This window comes from Notolabrus celidotus, chromosome 7 (assembly GCF_009762535.1).
Source record: "Notolabrus celidotus isolate fNotCel1 chromosome 7, fNotCel1.pri, whole genome shotgun sequence".
Lineage (NCBI taxonomy): Eukaryota > Metazoa > Chordata > Actinopteri > Labriformes > Labridae > Notolabrus > Notolabrus celidotus.
Window position 1 is genome coordinate 24,809,600 of NC_048278.1, and position 20,077 is coordinate 24,829,676.

The window sequence follows — 20,077 nt, forward strand, 5'->3', positions numbered from 1 at the left end:
GTTATTTTTAAGACATACATCAATTGATTCTATAAAACCTGCTTATTTTGAATACAATTTCAGTACATTCAATAATTGAGATTTATTTTATTTTGAAGTATCTCAAACCCTGAAAATGTCAGGTGGCGCAACCGTCCAAGCAAGTGAACTGACTTAAAACACTATAAAAAAAATGTATTTTAATAATAATAAATTCAAATTAAAACAGAATGGCATGATTTTACATATAAGAGCTTTGAAATAATATAATTTCATAAATACCAATAGTTTAAGGGCACCTAAGATTATTTAAAAACTTTTGTCTGGCAATTTGCATGTTCTCAAATGTCAGGGTGGCACCACCATACTCATGGAGCTTTTATTTTTGAAAGTAAGTAGTTCTAATGGACTTCAACATATGAAATAATTCAGAGGACCCTACTAATTGTCATGGCTGAGTTAAAAGGTTTGTAGATTTCTCTTAAATAATAATAGAATAGCTTTTATCAACTTATAGGTGGACGGTAACACTTTCCATGTCAGGTGGTACAACCAACCTAAAACTGTAAAAATTATATTTTATACCTGGCCAATAGAATGCAAAAATCCTAATATATTGTAAATAAAAAATACACTCACAAAATAAAAATGTGTAAAGCACTGTAACCACTCTAAGGGATACTTCCTGAAACTTTCAGTTAGAATAAATGATAGGTAAGTACATATATTTTGACAAATATCTGGTTGCGCCACCTGACATTTTTTTTGGTGTTCAAGTTAAGAAAAGGGTAAAAAAACAAAAAACAATTTAAACATTTAAATAATTATTTTAGACACAAAAATATGCATTGTGACCATTCTGGAAATACTTAAAAAAAAAATTTTTTTTGAGGCTTATTTGTCAACGACCCAAATATAGAAACACAGGTTTCTAAACTTTCCAATAACAGAGGCAAACATCCTTGAAGAATACTGGGGATTCAACAGAGAATGGCTTTTTCATACCTCCACTTATTACTGTCAACAAGTCAACACAGACAGCATATTAAAAGCTCAAATGTGGCTTAACTGTTTCACACACAACCAATGATGGCAAACAATAAGTTGTTCCTTGTATGATATGTTATGTTATTAGCTGTTCTTGCAACAATAACCAGTCACAATTCACTAGACTTGTGTCCCTTATAGCTGTTAAATGTTAAAATTGTTTGCTGCAGGCAACAGAAAGCTAAAAAAATATCTACAAATTGTTACAGATTCCTCCACAGATAGAAAATAGGACAATACAAAGAAAGAGACAGGAGATGTATTGCTTGCTTAAATTCTAAATAGGTAAATTAGGATTATAGAGAGCTGTGTTTGTATGTCATACCGTTTCCACCTGTGCGGTCCAACAGTATTGAGTCAAGCTTGTTCATGTTCATGCAAACCTATGTGTTGGCTAGGAATTTTAAACAAACCTACAATGTAATAAAGGAAAGCTGAATTCAGACAGTACAATAGTTATTAACAAGACTCACCGGTGAAAACACTTCACTGCACTTAGAACATGAAAAAAAGAATCCCGAGCAGCGTCACAGAAAACTTGAAGTTGTAGAGCCGCTCGACTTCACGCATTTTTTTAAAGAGATGGCGACCGGAAGTGACGTCATTTAAATCCTCTTTTGATAATTAAATTTTGCAAAAATTATAAACTGTGCCTGAATATCGAAAGCCATTTTCATCTTATTTTCTGAAGTGTTCTTTTGTTTTTTGTTACTTATAAACTCTGGAAAACTGTCCTGAAATTATTTATATTGTGATATTGTTCATAATAGTGCAAAAATTGACAACTGGGGAATTTCAGAATTGTGCAAGCCTGGTACCATTTGTAATAGTATCATCAGCTTTCCATTCAAATGACTAAAACATGAAAAAAAAAAAAAAAAAAAACTAATCACTTAATCATCAGCAGCCTGTTGCACCAACCGGGTGTAAGTTCAAACGTGGCCTACTTTGAACGCAATTTCTCATTTTGGATGGAGTTTACTCTCTACTAACGTTTTGTAGGTTGCACCAGCTGAGATAGTTCAACGTAAGCCTAAGATTCAACCTTATTCTTACACTCTTCTCCTAGTATTTGTAAAGTCATTTGTAGGGGAGCATCATTTTGAAAGGTGGGATGAATTGGAGGATGATTTTCTTCCTGCAGTGGTCAGACTCTATAACCAATAATATATATATATATATATATATATATATATATATATTCGCCTCACTGTGCGTGCAGATGCACTCACACCTGCCTGCTGCCATTCCTGAGCAAGCTCTGCACTGGTGGTGGCCCAATCCCGCAGCTGTAACACCTTCAGGAGACGGTCCTGGCGCTTGCTGAACTTTCTTGGGCGCCCTGGAGCCAGTTTGGCAGCAATTGAACCTCTCTCCTTGAAGTTCTTGATAATTCGAATGATGGTTGACTGAGGTGCAATCTTACTCGCTGCTATAAACTTCCCTGTTAGGCCCTTTTTGTGCAATGCAATGATGGCTGCACGTGTTTCCTTGCAGGTAACCATGGCTAACAGATGAGGAACAATGGTGTCATGCACCATCTTCCTTTTAAAGTGTCCAGTCACTCAATCATGACAGATTGATCGCCAGCCTTGTCCTCATCAACACCCACACCTGTGTTAATGTGTGTGACACCTGTGTGTCATTGAAATTATGTTAGCTGGTCCTTTTGTGGCAGGGCTGAATACAGTGGAAATGTGTTTTTGGTGATAAAGTTCATTTTCAAGGCAAAGAGGGACTTTGCAATTAATTGCAGTTGAGCTGATTTCTCCTCATAACATTCTGGAGTATATGCAAATTGCCATTATAAAAACTGAAACAGCAGACTTTGTGAAAATTAATAGTTGTGTCATTCTCAAAACTTTTGGCCATGACTGTATATATATATATATATATGTATATATATATATATATATATATATATATATATATATATATATATATATATAAATATATATATATATGTTGTAAGATATGCTTATTTTTACTTCTTTAATTTTAATTGCTAATTACTTTTTAATAATTGATATTACTCTGATGTCACTGTTATTACACACACCATAGATTAAGGATTTAGGCTATAGTTATCACCTTAATATGACACTTTATCGAGCTTGACTTACTTTCTGTTGTTGTTCTGCGACAGTAACTGCAGTTGGCAGAAGTTTGTTTCAGCTGTTGGTCAGTTCTGAGACAATTAGGCACTAAAGATAACAATGTAACAACTACGGCATCAAAAGAGGTGCTTTCCTCTGATTGGCTGCTGGAAATGTAAACGTCATATCTGCGACAGTGTTTTGGTCAGTTTGGACGTTACGGTCTACTAGTTCAGATGAACCTTACCTCTACGTGTTGCAACCAAACAATGACACAACTTAAGTTACAAACTAACTTTTTTCATCGTTTGGTTTAGGGTGGACTTTACATCCTAACTTAGGAGACAACTTACGCACAGCACTTTTAACTTCTTATCCTATCCCACTACTTCCCTTTATTTATCCATGATGGAAATCAAAGTGAAGAAAGACAACATTAGAGGTTGGATTTTATTTAGTCCACTTTTAAAATTTACATTTTCTGTTGAGATTCATTAAAAAAGATAAAGCATCATCAGCTTTGCAGACCATATCACAAAGAGAATGCAAGGAGAGAGTGAAGTAGAATGAAGATGACTTATTAGGCACATTTTTCAAATGATACATGTTCATCTAATTGATGGCAATATATGTACAGCAATGATTTTAGTTTGTGGTAGCACATGCTTGGGAATTCTCAGTGACAGTTTACAGGTTATTGGAGCAGAGATCTATGCAGACATAAGGCCATTTTCTCTGAAAGATGCATCAAGTTGACTAAGTGAGGCAGTCAATTTCCCAAAACTGTATGCCAGTTCAATTTGAAATAAATTAAACCTAAGAGAAGAGAGAGATGAGGACTACCAATGAACTTATTAAACTAATTGACCGGCTCTTGTCAGACTAAGCTTTTGAGTTTAGAAAATGTTCCTCCATGTGAATACAGAATACTGAGCTATGAGTGGACTGGACATCCACCAAATGAAATAACTTAAGAAAAAATAGAAATGGATAGTTGTTTAGTTTGCATTTATAAAGAGTACCTGATTTTATTCTCTCTAGCCTACGTTTGATACCTTTGCATAACTTATAGAAAACCTGTCACGTTCTTTTAAAAACTCACAGTAATTCATTCATTAATCACAAGTACTGATACCACCACAGACAGGCACAGGATTCTACCCTGCAGAATCCACATACCTTCGAGTCGAACACGCTGGATATTCCATACAAATAAAGGACACTTTTCCTGTTTATATACATAACACTTTTGTACAGTCTTTGCACTTCCATAATAACAGATTGAAGCATCTCCACGTACTAAGTAAATGGAAATTAAATCATGTTCAGTGGATTAAACCTTGAGTGAATCCAAAGCTTAAATCGAGCACTTGGTTATCTGTGAAATTAACAAGTTCAACTGCCTTTGCATTATAAGCAAAAAGTTATAAAAGTGTGTTGTACTGGTTTGAAGTTCATCTTAGACACAGATTGAGGTCAGTTTCAGCATTCGACAATGACTGTGAAAAAAATGGTAAAACTGATCTGTGAACAGTGCCCATGGAAACTTGTCCCTGTTCAAACAGGGGAAACTTGAAAATCTCCACAATTAATCAGCTTTGCCAACTGCTAATGTGTTGCATTGATAAAGTATTCTGATCATGTTATCAAGTGATTTCACTTCCACTCCAAAACAACATTAAACAGCATTATAATTTAAGGAAATGTTAAGTTTGGATCAGCCCACCGGCCCTTGAAAGGTGAACAACAGAACTAAAAAACTGTAATCCAAAAAAGGAGGCAGTGAATGTTCATAGTTTGAGTCCGCTTAACTCAAACCCCGTCGACATGTCCAGTCATTCCACCTGCATTCATACTGCAATCAGCTTATTTCTGGCTCACACCCCTTTCCTCCAACTGTACACACCGTGCTGTCCTAGGCCTGACAGCAGTGTAAACTAAACACAGTTGAGTGGCTATGAAGCACCACTGGCCCCTAAACACTAAGGATCTTGCTGAGGTGGAACGTGGCAGTTGGACCGTCCCAAAGCACAAACCATAGCCTACACTAGTGTGAAAGACCAAGTGATTTGGGGGGTTGGTGGCTGGGCTGGTGTTTGGGACGACAGGGTCACTTAGGTCCTTTGGAAGGGGTGTCTGTCTCTGTAGATTGGCGGCCATCGTTCCAGGCCTCCCGGGTGCTCTTAAGGGCTTGTGTTCGTTGCTGGTCCACAACCACGTAGTCAACACGCTCATCTGATGCTGCCATGCCAGTTCCATTGCTTTTCATCTGAGGAAAGAAAACAAAACTTTTCTTCATAACCAATATCCTGTAATCATTAGCAAGGGGTTCGGGATGCAAGGCTGATAAACTCCTACCTTCCGAGGTGGGGTAGACTTCCCAGAGTCAAGATCCAAATCCAGGTACTCCACCTGCTTGTCACCCTTCGGCTTTATCATCGGGCTGCTTCCACCATCCGCTGTCATGGGCGCAGAAAGCTTCATGTTCTACAGAAGCCAGGAAAGGATGCTTTTATTACACAATACAAACATTGATGCACTTTCACAGTACAAATTATAAAGCATTGTCACAATAACCAAAATTTGCTTTGATTCAATATTTCACTCAACAAAAAAGAGCTTAAACTGCATTCAACACCAAATTCAGAACCTACACGTACATTTAATCATTTGGCTAGTCCCATTTCTGACAGGCGCCAAACTGGCAAAGTTTGTCGTTGAAGTATTATTTCTCTATGTCCCAGTTACAGCCAACAGAAATGGGCACCAAACCAAAATGCCAAATGCTCCAGTTGCCTGAAAGCAGTCCAAATAAGTTTGAAAAGCAACTGTGACTTTTAAACATTCTAACTTGAATTCTGAAAGGTTTTGGGGAAATTACTATGAGGGTATGCAATGCTGGTTTATGATACTTTTTGTAATTTAATCTTGAATAAAACAGTGGTTCACTCAAATACATTTGAGTTGCCATGATTCATTCACATGCTTATTAATATAACAGGTTAAAGAGCTTTCATTTCAGTTTAAAAAATCAAATCGTGGTATAGTGACAACACTGATGTACATGTTCAACCTATAGGTAGTGTTATTTTCTAACTCTAAGTGGGGTGGAGTTATTTGAACTAGAATGGTGACAAAACTAAGACACACTAATTGAAACAAAAGTGATTTAAAACTACTTAAAGTCACTGCAATCTGTGCATCCAAGCCAGAGATCATAACTGTGTTGGTAATTAAACTAAAGCAAGGTAACATGTCTTTGCTAAGTTCCTGATCTTACAGTAACATCTCAAACTGGCAACCCCTGGTGTTCTGACAGGGCAAGGCCATGCAACCTAGCAACCCTGCTCACCTCCTCTATTGTGTCAAGTTCCTCCACCTCCCTCTTAACAGGGGTGATGGGGACTGTGCAGTAGAAGGACTCCTCTCTACACAGGTCAAGAAGAAGGTAGGAAACAAAGGAAAGAAAGAAAACAGCAGATGGTCAAGAACAAAATGTGGGGGGAAAAGGAAATGAAGGAAGCCAAAAAAGCCTGGTGAAGCCAGAGAAATGAAGAGCTAGGGAGAGAGGGATAAACATGAGTGATAAAATAACCAGAGGTCAGCAGACAATATCAAAGCAAAAGTTAGGAAAAGTTGAATTGTTAGGAAATAGAAAAAAGGTACCCAAACTGTAAAAGAAAGAATCCCTGTTGACAAAAATGAAGTCCCATATCGTGTGATTGATGTACCAAAAATATTTTTAGGTAATTTACCCCAAAGCCACTTGTGCCTGTTCCTACAATCATCATTGGAACCTTAAAAAGCCCTCAATTTGATTATTTTTCAGCCAATTCTAATGTAACTAAAAGGGATCTTTTGAACTACAGTAAGGGTACTGACATAACAGAGCATAATTATTTTCAAACACTGGGAAAAAACCCTGTAAATAAATGGTAAAAAAAAAAAGGGAGAATAAAGGAAGCAGAGCAGCAGGGCAAGAGGAAACTGACATAATAAAAGAGTTAAAGAGGTGAGGAGTCCATCTGCAGCAACAAGTATTTTTTCATAGCTAACACTGTATGGGTTTCTGCAACATGAACAGTTTAACATCAACTATGTAAGGGGTTCAAACTGTTTCTGTCTCTTATGAACTAACTTTAAATCTTATAAGGGATTTGTTGTGAAATTTCTTGTAAAAGTTTTTGTATAAGGATGTAAAACAAGTTTTTAAAATGACAGAAACATCACAATAAATATAAACTTTAAAAGAAAAATAACTTTGATATATTTAACACAATTCTTTCACACTTCTTAAATCAGAGGGTAGTTGTGTGTTACATACTGGTTCATCTGCGGACATATTAGAGACCATGGCTACATAATTCTCATCAGAGTCTTCGGAGTCAGTGCTGGAGGCCGTACTATGCTCTGACAGGGGTCTCGATGGCATTGGAAACCTAGAGAGACTGAGCAGCATTCACAGTGTTTACACACCAACTTCCAGGCAAATAGAGTCTCTGATGAGCAAAAAATACAACACAAACATCACAGGCACAGCTTTAAACCACTGCAGCTGGAAGAGTCTCTGCTGCACTACGCACAGAAATAAACCTCATCCCAGATAAGCCGACAAGCATGTACTGTAGTAGAGGTCTGAGACATACCCCCAGACTGTTTGTAGGAGCAGTGCTACTTTGGACACAGAGTGACTACAGTAATGCATGAAGTGTTAGTGCTCTGTTCTTATGTTAATTGTATCTACTACAAAAGGGAATGTTCACACTAAATAACTTTTTACTTACGAGGAGTTAGAGGACCAACAACTGTATGTTATTCTGGAAATATAAAAAGCAAGAGGCACTGTATTAATCCCCTGAAATGAAGTGCAGCAGTTTATTTAAAATATGTCATGCATTTTTCTCCTCTAAAAACACTGTACAGGAAGTGCAGCATGGTGCATCCTCTGAGACAGAATCTCTCACTTGAATTCAAAGTAGTGTGAACAGGCCCTTATATTAGTTGCTAGCACAATATATAAATACACTTGACATTCTGAATACTTACTCGCGAGCAAATGACCGTGTGACAGGTGAGCGGATCGGCGTACAGGGCTCCTCCCATTCAGGCAGTGGTTTGATCTCCAGTGGAGCAGGTTTTGCTGAAGGAAAGTAAACATGCCGGTCAGTCACTGCTTTAAAACTTTGCCACATGTTTCTAAGGGTTCTCAGTAAAACCAAAAATGGTGGATTCAAATGTTAAGTAAGTAAACCAATGTGTTCTTATTTTTTCGTTTTAAATTGTAGACCTGCTTCTAACACAGATCACGACTGGACAAGATAATGGTGTTATTGAGGTAGATGTTAACAAACGGTGTTGAGAGTTATTTTGCTGTGATTTTGAAAAGAAATCTCTAAATGTATCTGCACTTGTTGAAACATCATCTTCTGCATGTGTGATGTTTTTGCATGCATTGATCCTGCAGAGCAGCATTGATGTTTTTAATGGTTTTAGTACCTGCGATCAATACTCTGTCATTTCTGTTGTAATCTAGGAAGCCTAACCAGGGACAGGGGCTGCAGATTAGCCATGGCTAGACATCTGTAAACATGGCATCTACTTGATATCTTTATGAAGCAATGTTTCATGTATTTTTCCCTGTCAATCAATAAATCAATAAATAAAAATGTCGGAGAAATGTAGTGTAACCCGATCTGCTCCCTTAAAAGAAAGCCAAAGACTATAATAGCCTTTTCTCACAAACATTAAAAAGTACACTTATTGAAAAGGTAGCCACTGCTAGTATATGTTGTACACAAGCAGGAGAATAGATATTGTTATTTATGCGAGTCACTCTTTCATTAGATTATATCAATGTTCAATTTCCTCCAGGAGAGGTATCTACCACCTTCAGGAGGGTTGTCAATAACTCTGTTGTGTTTGTGTGCTTGTGTGCTTGTGTGCGTGTGTGTGTGTGTGTGTGTGCGTATTGGGGTTTTTTGCAGCAAAATATGTGAAACTGCAAAGGAAAACAAAAAAGGAGAAAAAGATAAGAATGTTTGGTATGACAATGTTAGTACGTTTTCTGGTTTGCTGCTTATTGAAAGTCACATCAAAGTGAGGTGATTTTCATGAGCTGCAAAAACATGTATCAAGTGGAATCCACCATGCATGAGGTGCACGCTTATCCCCCCTTTCCTGCTGGGATTAAAATAATTCAACAGCTCTGACAAACATGTTATATTTAAGCCTATTTGGGGAGATCTGTGATATTAAAGGTGCAGTTTAATTGAATCTGGTTCACTGTTATATATATCTTATGGAATCCGTAGACCTGAGAAAGAAGAGAACCTCAGCACAACACTACAAACAGCATGCAAAGAGTCAGAATGAAGTTTTGACAAGTCACAGAGTAGAAGAGTTTTCAGACACACAGTGGCGGTTCGATGTGGAGTACCTACCCTTGCGTCGTCCCCTCGGGAATTCACCTACGGTTTGAGAGTCGGTTCGCTCTAAACCGACACCTTTTGCTCTTATTATTTTAGGACTCTGACCTGATTGGTGAAAAAAGACTTTGCTCATTACAAAATTTTAGGGTGATCACAACAGTTAAGCCCTGAAGTAACAGCTAACCTGCCATGCAAAGCAAAAGACGAGACTTTGCTGAACAAGAAAACTACAACCTCACGTAAACCCAATCACCTTTTTGTGCACTACAGTTATCAAGATGATGATTGTCATGACAACAGCAGACCCATACTGCCCGACATGCACCTCCCTCCATGCACCAAGGCTTCCCACACAAAGACTGACATCACAGCTGTGCATGCACGATGAGCTGTGTATAAGCGCTTTAGAGTACACTGAGAAATCATGTCATGTTGAATAGAGCACATACAAGTCCGCAGAGGAGAGGAGCTTATTGAGACTTTGTTTACACGAACACTGAAAATGAAAATTTTTCTGCTGTGCTCACCAAAAGAAAAGAAAAACATAACTGTGCCTCAACATTAGTGTGAGATAATTACTTTCAGTGGATTCACATGCCAGTGTTAGTAACAGAGTTAAAACTGTTTGCACACGTCAAAGCCTTTACAACACATGACATCGAAAACCAGAGCAGAGAGGATGAACATCACTGTTAGTGCCTTAAATTAGTGCACAGTCCAGAAAATCTTTACATGGCTCATGGTCAATAATGAAAAGAATAATATCCACCCACACTCTCTACTTAAGTTTAAAGAAAGAAGTATGTTAGTGCTAACAAATAGTTAAAGATTTAGTATGCAATTTTTATCATCATTTAATAGAACAGACTTGGTGGAAATGTAATATAATATTCATAAGTATGTTTAAATTAGTGACAAATCCCCTGAATATAAAAATCATTTCGTTTTTGCTAACTTAACTTAGAATGAGCCTTTTATATCTATATTGGAGGCCACCATGTTTCTACAGTAGCACTGAACAGACAAACTAGTAAGCCATATGTGTTTTCATATTTAGTAGGTGATGGGTAATTGTATTTTGTATTTATTTAACTTCTGGAATTTCCCCAAATGTGAGGCTGGGAAAGGGAGTATTTTAATCTATCATCTGACCTCTAGATATCACTTATTATTCCCATTTCCCCTTTTCACTTCTCTCAGAGTTTTCAGTTCTGGATGGTCTGCAGGTATATCAAAACTAGACTGGCTGCACATAACGTGATGCACTACAAAAGTCAAAACAAACATGGCAAAGAGGCAGTCAAATCAAAATATTTCATTCATAGCACGGGGAGTAAATTTAGCAAGAACACAGGCGAGGGGAAATTGAGATAACTGGAAAATAAGAATTTACAATGAGTGGGTGGATTTTAAGAAAAAATCAAGAATGACGGGCAAAACTACAAAAGGGGCACGATAAATGAACGCAAATATCATCCTATGTGTGATGGATTAAGACTTGTTAAACTAGATATAAATTACAGCGAAACCGTGGTTCAAATTCTGTGCCAAAAAAACACTGAATTTACAAAACAAGTGGATAGGGCAATATTAATTATTGGAGGTATTGGCAGTGTTGGAGATTAATAGACTACTGGGTGCTATGATTCTGCTGGAAATAATAAACTATATAGCTAACATGATTTGAAAGTACTCTACTAATATGTCAGTTTTTCCAATTGAATCCAAACTTTCATGAGCACTGGCTATATTTGTCGTATGTTTACATGAGTAATGACCTACAGTTAGTCAGGATGTAATCTTGAAGCCAACTGATTGAGAGGAACACATTTCCTTATATAACGTGTAGTCATGGTAGTCCAGAGATGACGCACTCCAACTTTGGTGATGCCTGGCTCCAAAAGGTCACAGAAAAAAAGACCACAAATCGTGCTAAGGGATCACCCACTGTGAAGTATAAAACTCCACAACATGCCTTTTTTGTTCAGTGATAAAAACAGCCCTGGCTTTTGGTTTGCCTATGTGATGACTCCCTGCCCCCCCCCCCCCCCCCCCCCCCCCTGATTTCCTTCAATTCTTTTTCTCTCTCTCATTGCCCACTGCTGAGCCTTTCAATCTGCCCAGATTGTAATTCCCCCTTGCTATTAGGTCTTTCATCAAAGAGCTCCATTCAGACGAGGGGAACAAAGGGGATGGAGGTGACCACTCTGGGCTTCGGTCACTCCATGGCACAGAGACCGGCCCCCTCCAAAACGGTCTACAGGGCCTCTTGAGCTCGGGACAAAAGTGCTTTTGACAAGGAGCTTACTGTGTTGGATGTAAGAGGGTGTAGCAGGCGCTGAACTAATTCATCAAGAGGTGAAATAAACTGGTCAGGGGCAGATGAAAGGGAAGATGGAGGTATTTAATAAACCACAATGAATGAGAATGAGAGAAAACGCACAAACCACAATAACAACAGCGACTAGAGTACTATGAACAAAGACGCTGCATCGAGAATGGTTGGACATGGTAAAACTTTATACTGATGGCTTCGTGACCATGAGCCAGCACTGTGAGAATAGCGGCTGTGAGTGTGAGACAAAGCATGGTCAGTAGGTTGCATTAGTGAACATCGAGCACGCTGAAGGACGTTAAGTGCGACTGAACTTCCGAACACATCAACCCCACAGCGGGAACACCACAAAGCTACAGAGTATTAATGAACTACGTCAAAGCTCCACATGCATGCACTTGCACGGTCACTACTCACCTTTGCGATCAGGTTTAAGGTTTCGATCCACGGGAGGGGGCTGGCAGTCGCTGAGCATTGGCCTGCGAGGTGGGGTCTTGGGACTGGAGCGGAAGCCCATGTGAGCAGGAGGGGGGACCTGCTTTCCCAGGGAGGAGAACTCCATGGTGCCTGGGGTCATGGGCACATAGTTCGGTTCGTGCATCGGCTCTGTCAAACTCCCCGAGTGATGGTGTGACGGAGAGTTTGCGCTCATGGGTACGTAGTTCTGGTCGACCTCTTCTGTGGACTGGCTTCCCAATGGCATTATTCCTTTGTTTTTCTGCGAAGGCATAGAGTTCATGTTCACAAACTAAGGACTGGCATGGTTTGTGTGAGGCTTTATGTAAACTCAGGAAAACAATGACAGTGTTCAGTGTCAACTTTACACAATAGTTTGTGTGTACACTCAATTAGCAGAACAAACACTCACTGGTCATATGTTTAGACATTTTAGGTTACTGCGGGATCTTCTCTTACAATAGTGGGATATGAAAAACCTGAGGAGACAGCAGACCAATCTAAGATAAAACCAAAGATACCACAACCACAAAGAATGAACGCAGGTGGGCTTTGATACTATCCTGCATGCACCACACAGAAGCTGCAGCACCAACTTGTGTCACAAAGTAGCAATAACTCTGACCAGGAGCAAAACAGCTGATTAGGATGATCAAGGAAAACTGGCTACAAAGTTTTATCTAACAAAAATCTTTGAATGAATCAGGTGGTTTTATAAGACAATACTACAGTTTCTCCTTTATCTCTAAAAATTGTGTTTTTTTAATCAAATGGGAACTTATGTAATCTTATTTGCTTACATTGCTGCTTTGGTAAGATTACATTTCGTGCATGAAACAACGTGCACGTGCACATATTCTACAAGTGGCGGTTGAGTTTCTTCCCTTCTTTGAAAGTGTGCCCTTTCCTTGTGTGATTCAGGAACAAAGTAAAGTAAACAAAGAGCTAGAAACAGTATTTGCAGAAGGCTTGTTTATGTAGCAGTGCGATATACTTTTGAAAAAGGAATATCATTACAAATATAGATGGCTTTCCTTACCACCCCAGTGAGGACTTTTTATAAAAACACTGATTCTTTTTTTGTATCAGAGAGAAAACAAGGAAATTGAAGCATTTGCTGTAAGTACTGGATTCTGTGGGATAAGCTGAGGGCAGTCTGGACCTCATTGCAAACAGAAAAATGCATTTCCTTAGCCAATCTGTGTATTGGAAAAGGTCACATCTCTAATCCATCAGCCACAGTCACAACATGAAAACTTCCTCTTAAGCAGGCGGCCAATACTTGAAAGCCCGCCTGTGTTCCACAGAAATGTGAGCTTATAAACCAGGGACCTTGGAACAACACTTACAAAGTAACTGTTGAAACTTTCATTGAAGTCAAATGAGCAGCTTTTGTCAGAAGGGAACGATCTGGGAATGTCGTAGCAGTCCTGGGATCCAAAATCTGCAAAAGAGAAAGAAAGTTACCAAAAAACAGACATCAATAATGTACTTACTCTGGAACTGTGGGAAAAGATGGTTTATAATCATTGCTTTTATCAGTACAGTTCACAGTGGTAGCCCACACTTCCTGTTTCAGTGCTTCATGCTACATTTTAAGCTAAACGACACATAATGGAAGCCAATTTAAAATGCTGTTTGTGTTTTGATAAATCTGTAAAGATGATTTGCTTCACAGTGGGACAGAGTTCAGCAGCGATGAAGGGCTCGACTGTAGCAAATTACTTTTTTTTTTTGAATTCTCATTAGGCACTGATGCAGTCGCTAATGCATTTCACTTACGGCCAAAAGAACATCAGTGCTAGTAAAAGCTTGAAAGGCAAACGAGAGAGTCCGCTGAGTAAGAAGATTCAGTGGGGGTAGACCATGATGGGGAATAATTGCAATGAGAAATGTTGTTTCTTTGTACTGCCCTGGACAAACAAAAGCACTGTTTCAAATGAAATCCTTTGCTTTTTTACAGCGCAAGATATTACAAGTCAATATTGAACAATTTACAGCTATTCAGTGGTTCTCTGGTGTGGTTTCATGAGTCCTCCAAACAGCTTTGAACGCAGTGGCCAGAGCATGAAATATCAAGAAACAAGTCCTTTAACAAATCTTATGCTGGGAGGAACTTTAGCAGTCATGCGATGGAACTAAGATATTGACTAGTTTTGGTTTGCAAAGGTAAGACTTGAGACTTCCTTGTGGTCTTGTTAACTCTTATCACCATTAACACCTCTGTAATGACATTTGTCACCACAAGAGGGGAGAGCGAGGGGGAGAACAGATTCAGCTATGTCCACATTTCCTCCAGAAGTTTCTCTTCCTCTAAGAGAAAGTTTGGTTTCAAATTTCAAGCTGATGATATGATTGTAAATTCCTATGGTATATATCTATATATATATATGAGGCTTTAGAAAAAACTCTTCTTTGGCTGTGGTTTGTTACCAAAAAAGTGACAGTTGTGCACAGAAATTGTCGAAGTTATTGGATGATTATCTTCTGAGAATGAGATGCATGTATGATTCTTTCTTTGTTACATTTAGAAGACAAACTGAAGGCTTTAAGGGTGAGTGATAGTATACAAAAGTATGTCCAACATACTAGGCTCTGCTGAAAACAAGCAGAGGATATTGTTGGGTTTAGAGTCGCAACAGAAGGCAGGTAATGGTCCTCAAGTGATGACACATAAAAAGGATTCATAATGTGTCTTGCTTGCTTTCAGATGTTGGAACCGAGTTCTTTTATAACGGCTGCACAAACTTTACCACGTTCCTTATTCATCAACACCCTGCAGACATCTACAGAAAGCGGCTGTGTTCAGGTCTGATAAGCTTTTGACAGTTTGAATGGGTTGTGAACAGCACACAGGAGGAAAGGTGAAACGGGGATTGCAGCTAAGAGACCTCTCGTGATGTCTCTTATCATCCATCAAAAGAAAGTGAAAAGGTTAGGACTGCCAGAATAAAAGCTGCTCAGAAGTCTTATGAAGCCTGGTTGAAGGAAAATATCACTGCAGAAAAAAAAGGTATGGCTACGTGAGTGTGTGTACGATGAAACACTATGATGTGGTTTCAGCATTTCTAGATCATAAATTATGCTTTCTTTTTTAGTAGCTGTGATTTAATACCTAGAAAATCTGCACTCCAAGAATAAAAAAGGGAAAAAAGAGACTCTCCCTGACACAAACCTTTGCGGAGGCGTGAACAGTCCACAGTGCCAATAGTGTTGCTGCGTAAAGCCTTATTCCCAGCACTAGTAGGCACACAGTAGTTCCCGTCTGTCTCTGAAGCTGAGCGGGGCACAAAATAAGTGTCTGTAGGTGAGCGCTCAGCAGGGGGAGGAGGGGGTCCTGAGGTTGAACTGAGCGAAGGCTTGGGTGGTCTTGGAGGGGGTACTACATCTCCCCCTCCCTCTGAGCCTACACCTGAAGCAGACAGAGTGCGGGGCACCTGGTAGGTACAGTTTGCACCAGGCGTAGGTGGGATATCATAACTGATGGAAAGGTTGCGCATCTGTTTCTCTATCGAGGGCTTCCGTGAGGGCGTATTGAAGACGTAGAGCTCGGAGCCTTCCCCGCTGTCCTGATGGGCCGGAGGGGAGGAGGCCGACTTTGGGAGCAGCACAGTGTCCTGGGAGTAGCTGCGGGGGAGGTGGTAAAGGCCACTGTCAGTAGAAAGCGAGGCACCGCGTGATGGAGGCGAGTCGTAGATGGAAGAGGCGGAGGCTGGGGCCGGGTGCTGCGGGAAGAAGCCATTGTGCGAGGTGGGTTTGGCAGAGGAGGTGGAGGAGGTGGGCGTGCGGTGAGAGGGGAGGTTGTCATTCAGGTCTGTCTCTGAGGAGGTAGACTTGGAACACTCAGCATGGGCTCTGAGAAAAAAAAATACATACACACACACCAGAGATTAAATATCCACTATTTAATTACAGTAAGTGAGAAATGCATCCAGTCATGGTGAGTTTTCACAACCCTGTCTGCAAGCCATCATTAGTCACTTCAAATTATGACAGACAGCAACACATCTTTCCATATAAGTACCTCTTTTAGAATCAACTGAAGAACTAAGGTCTTCTGCTGATGTTGAGTAATTTTCATGCATCTAATAACAAATCAGTACAGTGTTAAAGAAAACACAACTCAATCTGTTCTTATCTGCAAGGAGGGATGGTAAACATTCAAGCAAATCAAATCTACCACGAGAGATCCCCTATAGAAGCCATGTAAACGTAGTGAGCAGTGCAAGTGTTTGTATCTCTTCTTTAAACACACGTGTAACACTCAACGCAAGCAAGCAGTTCCAGCTGGATGGCTGGACACTCACAGACTAGCCTGGGAAGGAAGAGTCTTGCTCTCACACTCCTCCAGGAGCAAATACTCCTGGTCTCCCTCCAATGGAGAGTGAAGCTGCACTGAGCTGCACACCACACAGCGGAGACAAGGACAAGGACAAGAGTGGCAGTATAGATAAATGTAAATAAGAATAAACGGGCCTGAAGTACAAAAAGAAGCTTAAGTTACAGCACAGCAGTGAATATGGAGCTTCACACAGACGATATTTAAATACAGTATGATAAAATACACTCACCTGTTGGGTTCAGGCTTTTTGCTCTCACAGTTGACCAGCCACAGGTAATCCTGAGGCTCCTCTGTGCTGGACTGAGAGTCCAGGGCTCGCACGCTGACTGGTTGATACGGAGGAGGCACATTTGTCAGCATTGCTGCTGGACCAACGATATTACCCAGCGCTGGGTGAGGAGGGGTATCCACCACCAGGCCCCCGATGACTGACTGGTGAGCAGCTTTTGCGGCTTCTAAAAGGAGGGAAAGATGAAAGCTAGGGTTACCTTCATGACCATTTGTTTGTGTTTATGTGTCATCTCCTTCAGTAAATCAAACAATGTGTACCTCCCAGCACTGAATGTCAAATATGATTACAGGGTTTCCCTGGAGCTTGGGATGTGGAGGAGGGCCGCTGCTACTGAATTAATTATAACCTCCAGTAACAACAAAAGACATAATAACACTTTCATGTAACAAAGGCCATATTATAAATGTGTTGCCTCTTATCTAGAGACTCAATATGAAGACAAGACATGAGTATGATCAACATTTGTCTAACTTGGTTTTTGCAGATGTAACTGAGTGACTGACATAGCACAAATCATACCATAGATAACCATCAATCAAATATTCACATGTATAGAGCATCAGGTTGATGTATGTTGAAGGAAATTACAAACCTTTATATTTCATTAAAAATGCTTGCTGACATGACAGATTTGTGTTTGCTGGTCCAGATTCTGGCATACAGGTGACATTATTACAAGACATGTTTGATTGAAAATATAACAACAAAAAACAACCTCTATTTTATGTTATGTAATGTTGTGTTCTCATCAAACCTAGCCCACATATTCAACTCATTCATTTGAATGTCCTTGTAAACCCTCTTTTTTTTACTGCATAATGACTGTAATGTGTACCAACTTATGTCAGTGTATGTCAACAAACTGTTCAAACTTTTATCCGTCAACCTAAGACTCCTACCAAACCCTCTTAGTCATCCAACTGCTCCTATAACAGACCCATGAAGCCCTTTGAGACAGGCAGCCCAGAGTAACAGTCTATAATAATGTGCTGCATTTTGACTGACAGTACATCAACTTTGAGTCTCTATTATGTCTGCACTGGAGTGGCAGATGATTGAACGACCCAGAAGGACAGATCTTAAGTTCTCTGCGTTTATTAAACTTCACAACATACTGCAGCTTCAACAATGGGAACAACTTCCAAGCATATCCAACACAAATCTAAAACCTTACTTCTTACACGAGTGGATGTCCTTGTTGAAACTTTTACATACTGCACACTGTGTAGCTGTAGGGATTGAATATCACTTTTGACAAGATCTTCCAATGCAGTTATCATTTTAACACTTCATTTTATGTCACATACACACACATCAAACCAACTGAAGATAAAAGTCTGAAACACCGGAGCCCTCTTCAAACCCTTCTGCTTGACCTGATTGTTGGACCGCACGAAGAGCCAAGATGGCTGATGCGTATGCTTGCTGAAATATATGTTTTCATTCCACATCTTTCCACTTTTTCTCTCTTTTCACAGTTCTCCTCCCACATTCTTCTGTAACTGACATGGTTTTATCTAACACAAGGTCCCCTTGTTCTCTTCTTTTAAGAGTGAATGTCTATCTCTGCAGAGCATCATTTGCTCCCTCCTCCACCATCTTTCATTCTCATTCGTCTCATTTATTTGTTTGAGCTTTAAGTGCTGATTCATACAGTAAAAAGGAAAATCCCCTCTCCTCGTGTAAGTGTTCGTTCCCCCTCTTCTCCTTCTCCTCCTCCTCTTGTATCTGCACAGCCATGGAGCACTCTAGCGTGGCCACACATGACAGAAGAGTGGGAGTTGGGTCGCACATACACAGAAGTGCAAGCAAGCACAAAATAGAGAGAGCGAGGGACATTCTTTTACAAGAAGAGCTACGAGGAAAGCTATCACTGAGAATATTTGTCTCTACACCCAGTTTCTCCTTACTGTTTCTTTTCACATCAGGGATTTAACGGCTACTTCCACTTCTGTTGAGGAGGTGCCATGAATGCTGTTATCAGGGTTGCCCTGCAACACTTTGTGTGTTGCAGAGGGTGAGAAAAAGCCACAATACTCAGCAGAGGACGACCTTGGAGCAGCATAATCAGTGACTCAGTTGCCAGGTTTGAAAAGTACATCTTCTATGAAAAGAAGCTCAGAGGCGTGATATGTCAGACAGTAAATAAGTGCAACTTTATCACTGATTCTCATGACACTGAAATACTACGCGTTACTATACTTTAAAAGACGGAGATTTGATATCAAAGCTTGAATCTTAGCTTGAAAAAGGAGAGAGAAAACAGCGGTATGCAAAGTAGAGAGAATAAGAATTAGATGAGAGGGCCAGAACGGAAGAGGGGCAGTAAGACCGACAGGCGCACAATGCTTTGATTATCCTGTACTTGGGAACGAGAGTAACCTGAGCCTCAACACAACACATAGATCAACACATGGATCATTAGACCTCGGTGAGAACTTTGCTGAATAGAGGCCTTCTGGCACATTCAGCTGGTTTCCCAAACGCCCTCAGCAAGAAGGAGAGAGACTTCGGAGAAATAGAGGCATCAGAGGAGAGGCCAATCAACATACAGGGACTAGTTAGAAGCCAATATCTTATTGTCGCATTCTTTGTGGACAGTTGGGGATGCTTTAAAGCAACTAAAGAAGAGTTTAGCTTTTCACCTGCGTACATGCATGACAGTATGTTTGAATTAAGACGTGTATGAAGGTGGTTCGGAGGGGTAGGTGTTGTTGACAATTATATTTTCTAAACTCTGAATCAAGTTTGTATTGGATCAAATTACATTGAATATAAAATGCTGTAGCTGATATTTATTTTTCAGACGATCTCAGTGAAGACAACACCCCTTTCTGCATCTTTTGAAAGACAGAAGTAACCCTTTGCCAAAAAGCCAGCTGCAGGTCAGCTCTCAGTTCATGATCCACCTCCAAATCGCATCAGAGAAAAACTCATTGTTCACGCAATTGTGCTTTATTTCAATTTCTTCATTTTTCCGGAGAGAGGTTTTTAAGAAAAAATCTGGCTCTCGTGGATATGGACGTACCATGTCTGCCTAGAATGCTGCTTCTTAACAACACCTCATCACTGAGCCTGTCCTCCACTCAAACCCACATTCTA

At 39.8% G+C, this 20,077-nt stretch overlaps 2 protein-coding genes across 9 annotated transcripts in view; both read right to left on the reverse strand.

Annotated features, from left to right (window-relative positions):
• The window catches only part of inpp4b (inositol polyphosphate-4-phosphatase type II B), a 341,040-nt gene extending 339,434 nt beyond the window's left edge, over nt 1-1,606 (reverse strand). For both annotated transcript variants that reach the window (XM_034687459.1, XM_034687457.1), the window contains exon 1: nt 1,500-1,606. The gene's annotated coding sequence lies outside the window, so the exon portion shown is untranslated. The remainder of the gene's footprint in view (nt 1-1,499) is intronic.
• Nucleotides 1,607-3,558: 1,952 nt separating this feature from the next.
• The window catches only part of gab1 (GRB2-associated binding protein 1), a 66,532-nt gene continuing 50,013 nt past the window's right edge, over nt 3,559-20,077 (reverse strand). For 3 of the 7 annotated variants that reach the window (XM_034687718.1, XM_034687722.1, XM_034687723.1), the window contains 10 exons: nt 16,913-17,138; nt 15,517-16,196; nt 13,691-13,785; nt 12,303-12,603; nt 9,563-9,655; nt 8,169-8,262; nt 7,907-7,939; nt 7,447-7,570; nt 5,481-5,609; nt 3,559-5,391 (listed from right to left, as the gene is read on the reverse strand). In XM_034687718.1, coding sequence (XP_034543609.1) covers nt 5,233-5,391; nt 5,481-5,609; nt 7,447-7,570; nt 7,907-7,939; nt 8,169-8,262; nt 9,563-9,655; nt 12,303-12,603; nt 13,691-13,785; nt 15,517-16,196; nt 16,913-17,138 — 1,934 coding nt within the window. In that variant the 3' untranslated portion in view covers nt 3,559-5,232. The remainder of the gene's footprint in view (nt 5,392-5,480; nt 5,610-7,446; nt 7,571-7,906; nt 7,940-8,168; nt 8,263-9,562; nt 9,656-12,302; nt 12,604-13,690; nt 13,786-15,516; nt 16,197-16,912; nt 17,139-20,077) is intronic. The other 4 variants (XM_034687719.1, XM_034687724.1, XM_034687720.1 and 1 more) reach the window with 3 other exon arrangements.